General features: G+C 32.0%; 1 protein-coding gene across 1 annotated transcript; it reads left to right on the forward strand.

Moving 5' to 3' along the window:
- Positions 1-5,843: 5,843 nt before the first annotated feature.
- Positions 5,844-6,840, forward strand: LOC108772638 (uncharacterized). Its single transcript, XM_018538210.1, has 2 exons — positions 5,844-5,916; positions 6,143-6,840. The coding sequence occupies exons 1-2, from the start codon at positions 5,910-5,912 to the stop codon at positions 6,838-6,840; spliced, it is 705 nt and encodes a 234-aa protein (XP_018393712.1). The 5' UTR covers positions 5,844-5,909.
- The last annotated feature ends 1,722 nt before the right edge of the window (positions 6,841-8,562 follow it).

An 8,562-nucleotide genomic window follows, 5' to 3' on the forward strand; every position in this document is an offset into this window, starting at 1 on the left:
GTTCAATTGATTAGCGATTGTATTTAAAACATGGAGATAATACGTGAATCATTGTAACTTTTCTGAAGAAGAAATAATTTACGTGTAAAGTCTCAAAGGTATTAATGTACGAAGTACGTAAGTCGATATATAAAATGTTAATAGTAAAACGTTAAAACCTATCGAAACTATTATTCAAACTATTATTTTGTATATTTAAATCATACTAAAACAGAATTAAAATAACAAATTATCAGAGTATCACACACGAATTAATCTTATCAGAATTCGATAAGGTTGCAAGATAATACTTTCATAATCTTTATAAACTTAGAACAAGTGAATCGACGTGATGTAATCGATACAATCTAGACTTTCGTTTCTGTCTCTTTTTATGCTTCAAAAACTTTAAATTAATCTTCATTTAAATACTAGTCTAATTTTTTCATTAACCAAATAATTCAAGAAATTCAAAATTCTTGCTAAAACCTTAAATGATTTGAATCTTTCGAGGATATAAATTAGTATTAATTTATAACTAAATCATACTATGAATTCATTTAAAATAACAAAATAAAATTAGTGCATTATGAGAAGAAAACCAAAAATTAATCATTCTTTTTCTAATAAATATTTTTTTCTTTAAATTTTTTTATATTTCAATTATTTAAATTATCGCGAACACTAAGGAGAGATCAATTTGAATATCAATTCTGAATAAACTGTTTGAAGTTAACTCTCTTGAATTCTTTACTTAAAATTGCGATCACATAATTTGTGTCTTTAATTCTTAGAATGTGAAAAAGACGAAGAGTTAATTAAACAGAGATAAAAATTAAATTGCATTATAGGTAATAATTCGTATTTGATTTCTACATTAGACACACACATTTAAAAAATAATATAAACTCTCTCTCTCTCTCTCCCTCTATGTGTGTGTGGTGTGTGTATGTATCGATAGCGGCAGCATATTGCCAATAATAAATATCTGAAATTAAAATGGCAAATTATCATCAATCAATGGATCAGGATGGGGAAAGGGGTAAAAGATGGACAGGAGAGTGAGACACGAGCGTGAAACAGACAGGGAAATGCGAGAGGGAGAGTACATTCTGCATTTCGGGACATTTCAAGAGTACTTGATGCATTGTCATTCAAAGTCTATCCTTGGTCCACCAAGCTATAGGCGATTCGAAACAATCTCGCCATGATGACGTGGTGTTGCACCAACTATATGCCACAAGCGTTGTATTCATGTCGATTTAATATATAAACACAATTCAACTCGCACATGTTAGTAGATACACAGTAAAAAAAAACATTTGATATCTGTATTAGAAATGATCTATTCAAACCCTTGCCCTTGTTAAAGTTTTGTATTGATTTTAATATACCTAAATGTTAATTTGATATAATGTGATAATGTTATTTGAATATTTTGTGTTAAATTGATAATTAACATTTCTTAGTGTTAAATCAACGGTAATTTATGAATAAGTGAACAAATAAAAATAATATTTTTTTAAATGTATGTTCTAAGATAAATGAAGAAAATGCGTTAATTTAGCACATTATAAATGTTAATTTTAACGAAAAAATATGATCGCTTATAAATTGTGTCATTATTACGTTTTTCATATTAATTTTTGAGATAATATTTGCGTTATCTTGTAACATACTCATCTTGTATTAAAATAACACGAAAATTTGAATGAACCGTTTGGAACATACATGTGTTAAATTCAACACAAATTTGCCCACTGTGTACGCCTGCAGTTTCCTCATAATCAATGAAAAATTCATATCAAATATCTCAGCACTTTATCATTATACGTACGTGATAGCACAATCCATAATCTGTATTATTTTGCGAGTTATCAGACTCGAATGATTCCGAAATCTGAAACGGAACTTGCGGCTTTTGCGCGTAATCAGGTCGATTGCAAATAGCCATCGTTGTATCAGAATGATATGTAAATCCCGGAATCGGGTCTCGAAATTCGCAATGCCTTCGCATCGGATCACCCAGTAGAACTCCATAGGCACGAGTCGGCTATTACCTAACTCTCGCGTATAGTTGCGTACAGAAAGCAAGATAGCCAGCCTACTCGGCCGGCTCGGACGATCGTATATACTCGGGGTCCGCGCGCAGTTACGTATCTAGAAGCCTGCTACCGCTGCTGCCGCACCGTTTGGTCCGGGCGGCGGGTAGGTAGGTACCGTATTATATACGTAGTGAGGGCTGGAGGGTCCTCACCGCCGCAACATTACGCTGATTGCCTGAATTATCCGCAACCAGCCTGCCTATGCTCTCTGCTATATACATACAAGTCTGTATATAGCCAGGCGGCTCGGTGTATACGCACATATATATGCCTTTCGCATTTGTATATATCTGGATTCATATATATGTATATATCTATATAATGCATATATATATATATATATAAGTATATATGTGTATGTGTACGTCTTCATGTATGTAGAAACGCATACGTACGCGATCTGCTTCCTCTTGATGCGCTCTCCGTTAACGTGCATAATACGAGTACACATTCGCGAGCTATGCTTGCAAACATACGTCCAACTCGTACAGGTGTGTGCATATGCATGTACATACACATATGTATATATTATACATATATTTATATATATGTAAAAAGTATACATACAAAGTGGTTCACACTTGAAGAAATGTTTTAGGTAAAATCGGAACGGTTTTTCAGGTTTAACGGGCCATCTAGTAGGTATATACAGGATGCTGAAAATATAACAAGTCTTTGAAAAATTAAATAGAAAAGTTATTTGTAAATTTTCATTTATGCAGTAATTTTTGAGATAGATAATAATAATTTAAATATGGCCAATTACGAAGTATGTTTAGATAGTCATCTCTCCATGAGTCACACGTGTGTTAGAGCTGATGATACGTAGGTTCTCAGCGCATTCGCTAATATAATACTCACAGGTGAGTATCTAAATATAGTCTGTGTGTAATTGGGTATATTTAAAATCTTCATATCTCAGAAACTATATTGCTTAAAATAAAAATTTACAAATTAATTTACTTAATTTTTCAAAACTATGCTACTTGCTGTAGTATTTTGAGTCGCGAATTTTAAAACACCCTATACGTAAATTATATATAATACATACTGTGCTCACATGGCGATGCACATATACACGTATAGATAGGTACGAATCTCTATGAATGCCTGTGTAAGTATCGTCATGCTCATAGAATGGTTCACGAGGAGAAAATTGAAAACGGAGCTACGCGTGAGCGCGGAAGACGATAGCGCGATATATTCATGAAGGTGGAATAATGAATCAAGACGAGGTATACACGTAAATATCCCGCATCCTCGATACTGATACGATGCGGTAGGCGCGTTATCTACCGCGTACCAGCAAACCGTTACGAATCGATCGATTTATTTTTCAGCATAATGCGATGTGTCTATTTCAATCTCTGATATCACCGAAGAAGACAGTTTTAAACAAGACATCAACTTTACTTATTTATTTTTCGGTATACATTTAACTTCAGTACAATAAAACCGTTTGCTTTTATTCACGCGATTTAAGTTGCATTGATTAATTAACAAAGAAAACTTTAAACTGTAAACCTATTATTATTGATTCAAGATGGCAATGTTAGTAACAATGCAGAATTTATAAGTTATCGCAAGCAAAGAATAGCGAAAGGTGGATATAGATGACTCTATGCTCAGCGGCAGCCCTAGCCATGAATTAATTTCGACGCGAACTTGCAACAGAATGATGAAGGGATAGAAGGGCAAGGAAGGGTTAAGGACGCGTATCATACCGTTTGATTAATGTACTTCACTCGTACATGTCTGTCTATCTTGGGCGATCCTGTCTACACGTACGGATAACTCGGACACACGAGCGTTTGCTAGTTACACTAATACGGGACGAAGTATAACGTATATATATTACAGTAGCAACAAAATGTTATGGAGAAGCAATATAGCATACCCACAGCGAGAATTCACAACAGCAAACGGGATAAAAATTTACCAAATTTACGGTATTTTTCTTATAATAAATTGCACAATTTTTTTACTCAAAAAATCGATATTATCGAAATCTGGATATATTATCCATGAAAATTAGATGTGATTTTAAATATGCAATCAAAATGATTGCATATTTAAAACCAGATTTTATAAGTACGACAAAAAACTGATTTCAATTTTTAAGTTAAGGTTTAAAGAGATTTTTTTCTTAGGATAAATTTTTGTCATGTTAATGGTTTAGAGTTTCGATGGATCTTTGCTAGAAATTAATCTGATAAATTAGAAGTACACATTTTTTACACATGATGTCTTATTTCATCATATGCACTTTGTAACATGCAAGAAGACATACGTTAGTATTTAAAAAAAAAATCTATATAAGAAGTACCAATGTTCTTTCAGATTTTTGTCGATTATCATAATGGCTCGAAATACATACACGATCGTCATCGTTTATTGTATATATTCAATGTAAATTTTATCAGCACTGGACCTTATACCAAGGCAAATATCGATCACGAGATATGATATGTACGTCAGTGACAATTTTAACGATAAGTATGTGAAAGAAGAACTCTTACTCATATTTTTTGTGATTAAGCTCACATGTAACTTTCTTAGAGTATTATGATAAAATCATTTGTATGTTCGATATTCTCACATGAGAGAAATAGAGAGAAAAAGAGAGAGGGAAAGAGACTATCTGTAGTTATACATTTTACTTCTATAATCAGTAACAGTTAACTTAAAATATATATATTGAATGATTAACTTAAAATGTTTAAAGTATTCCACATCGTTATCATTAATTTATCATTTCAAAATTGCACATATGCACATAAACGAATTGTATAACGGATAACTTCGACGTGAAAGATAATCACTACATAGAAAAAGATTAACTATTTTAATTGTTAAATTTTGCTCAAGCACAATGCATTTTATCTGATATTGCATTTTTTAAATTAATTCTTTAATTTTGTTTTATACGTCATATGTATTATAAATATTAATCGTGTATCTTAGTAATGTTGAGATGAAAGAATCAAATATTTTATGGAAAACTTTAAAGTTTCAGTAATAAGTAAAAGTTAATCAAATTCAAGATCTAAATATGTGCAAATTGTAATAATCTAATAATTATGATATAATAATTAAATCAGAATATAATATATGTATTATTAAAAAACTTATTTAAATTTATCTGCCCCTAATAGGTATCATTATAATTAATTAGAATATTTTTATTTCTAAATTAAAATTTGAATAAATCTTTTAACCGAAGAAATTAATTATGCACATCTTCGCACATTGTTTTCCTTACCATTTTTAAGACTTCGACCGTTAAAAATTCTAATATTAATATAAAAAGCTTTAATGATAAAACTTTTTATGATTGTTATCTAAAATCATATTCAAGGTTGACCTTGATCGGAGTTCGAACCTTGATGCCTTATTAACTTACTACATATCTTTTATCAATAATAAATATAAATTATATTTGATTGAAATCAAATTACACGATAAGGACAGTGTGTAATATAAAATTTAATTTAATCTAAGTTTTTGTGTTAGTTCATAAATTATCGATTTATCATTGAGTTATAATAGCAGATTGTTCAATATTCATGATCTAAAAAACAAATGTTTGGGCGTAAAAATTTTTCTGCCGAATAATATGACTAATCTTTTCTTACAATGCGAGGAAATTATAAGTATCTTTGATAGATAAAATCTGTCCTTGCGTTTTGTGATAACGTAAATAGCGAAAGGTGGATAATGTGATATAAAAGCAGAATTTGGCCAGTCACATATTTAAACGAATCGGTGAGGTGTTAATACGACGAACGATACGTTTCTTAGTTCGAGTTAAGTAAAGGATAGACGATGAAGGGTAAGTGTTAAAAATATTAAAAATCTTTTTATATAATATATATAAAATCATCAATTAAAGTAAAATGATCGATACATATTGACACGCTATGTGCTGGAAAAATTTTCAACAATCCAAATTTATATAAAAATATCTAACGCATTCATTCAATTGCAATAAAAATCTGTTAAATTATGATTCACTCATATCATGATTGACATTTGGAAAATGTGATTTTTCGATATAGGAATATACGTCGCCATCGCCTTCCTGGCAGCTTCGGCCGTGAGCGTCGTGAACTCCGATCAAGATTTTTTGGAGGAAGACTTCTATGAGGATGGCATTCCTATAAAATGCCCATTGCCACAACCAAATTTCAGGAACACTACAACCAACATCCCGCATGAAAACGATTGCACGTTGTTTTACAAGTGTAATCTGGGACGAGCTATCAAGCAACAATGTCCCTTGATGATCGAAGGAGACCCACAGACGAGATTGCATTATAATAGACGCCTGCAGGTTTGTGATTGGCCATGGCAGGCCGGTTGCTCAAGTTGCGCAATACAGTATCCAAATGGAACATTTCCGCCGCCGGAGAAAATGAATAATCCAAAGAACGATTGCCAGTACATAGAGTGCCGAAATGGTGTGGAATCCGAGCCAATTAATTGTCAACCTGGTACATGCTTCAGTCGCACATGTCAGAAATGCGTTGGTGACAGAACTGGTGGAAAATGTTCAGACGAAGTAATAAATCCGGGATGTCAACCATTGGGCGACACAAAATTTCATGATTGTTCCTGCACTTTATATCACGCATGTAGAAATATTAATGGACAAAATTTGTGGATTTGGGAGGAGTGCACGGGTGGTCTGCATTATAGCCCAATCCAAAAAATATGCCAAACACCGGATATAGCTGGTTGTCCACATCTCAAATAATATAAATTTAGATCTTGAGAGGAAACAACTGTTGCAATTATCATAAATATAATTTATAGTCATTTTCAGTGCCAGTTATATATTATTCAGTTAAACTAGAAATATTATTATTAACATTATGGCAGTAATTATAAAATTGAAGCATCTAATCTCATAATTATTTTATCATAAAATAGTTAAAAATACCATTTTTTCTCAGTGTATTGTAAAAACAACAAAAATCTGGCGAACTATTCAACGCTTATTCTGAAGAATAGATGGTGTCACAAGTGCAGTTGCAGATTGCTTTACATATACGAATATAAAAGAAAGATGCTTTGAAGTTTTTCCTTTGATAAGTATAAAGATAAGACTTTCCTCCTACTTTTTTTTCTTGAAAAATATACAAATACCCAAATGTAAAAGTCAAGGAGATATTTGTGCATCAATTTCAGAAAATACTAAGTACTGAAAGTAATGACGAACATAAAGAACAAATTGCTTTACGCACACTATAAAATATAAAATTATTATAAGAATATAAAATTATTATATTCTTATTATTATTATCATTATTATTATATTTGTATGAGTAGATTAGTTTCCTAAGATATTTTAAATAAATGTGATAAAATATATGATTATTTATTCGCAACGTCCCTGTCATTCTTGTAATTCTTCTATAAATACTTACACATATATCATGTCCATACACATAATACTCACATCACTGTTTTGTCATTTGCAATTTAGATAAAAAAACATACGATAAAAATAATCTTATTTGATAATCTCTATAGCAAAATAAATCAAAAGATATCAATTATCGCTTGCATATGTATAATCGTATTACCAGCAAATATAGATACTGAGTGTCACATCATCAGAGCAAATTGTAAAAAAATAAATCAAAATTATTAATAAAAATCTCTTTTTACAATCTTTAGTCGCGAATCTTATCATTCAATCTCCAAATGTATACTTATAGAAATAAAGAAAAGTTCAATGTGTATACTAAATATTTGCGTAAAATCGTGAAAGACAAAATTAAAGAGACTCGCAAAAAGGCAGAATACTGGCGGCATTTCGATTCCGGTGACACAGTGACACGGAGCCTATCAGCCGAAACCCTCCATTCGGCGGTCGTTCCTGATAAATAGAACGGTACCGGGAACAGTGTCGCGAGTCCCGACAATGGACTGCCGGAAGACCGGGGCAGCTTTAATTTCCCCCCGTAGTTCCTGGCAATTACCGCGCGGCGCGACCCGATAGCCATCTCTATCTCCGACCACAATGCCGTCAGTTCCGACGCACCCCGTTCCTTGCCACCTTGCCAGCGATTTACTTCCCTCCTCACCCACAGAACATCGTCAACCTTCGACGATTTTTCTTGTCCCGACGTGATACACGAGCTGTCCAATGTCCCTACAACCGATTGGACGAACTCGCAGATTATTGATGAAAAGAATCGAGAATCTAGATATATCCTCTAAAGATATATGTCCTTAGAATCAAGAAAGAATCTTGGAGAAAATTACATTTCATATAATTTTATACGATATCCGTTAGTCATCATATGACTGAAAAACTGTTCGTTTTTACTGAATAATATTATCATTATTGAAGATCATTAACGTCATCGTACTATTATTAGAAATACCCATTGGAGATTGCAGTAGAAGTTAAAAGAAATGATTTAATATAATTAATAGCGGTGAATCTACGATAAACATTGGAAAATAT

Source organism: Cyphomyrmex costatus, unplaced genomic scaffold, assembly GCF_001594065.2.
Source record: "Cyphomyrmex costatus isolate MS0001 unplaced genomic scaffold, Ccosl1.0 scaffold193, whole genome shotgun sequence".
NCBI lineage: Eukaryota > Metazoa > Arthropoda > Insecta > Hymenoptera > Formicidae > Cyphomyrmex > Cyphomyrmex costatus.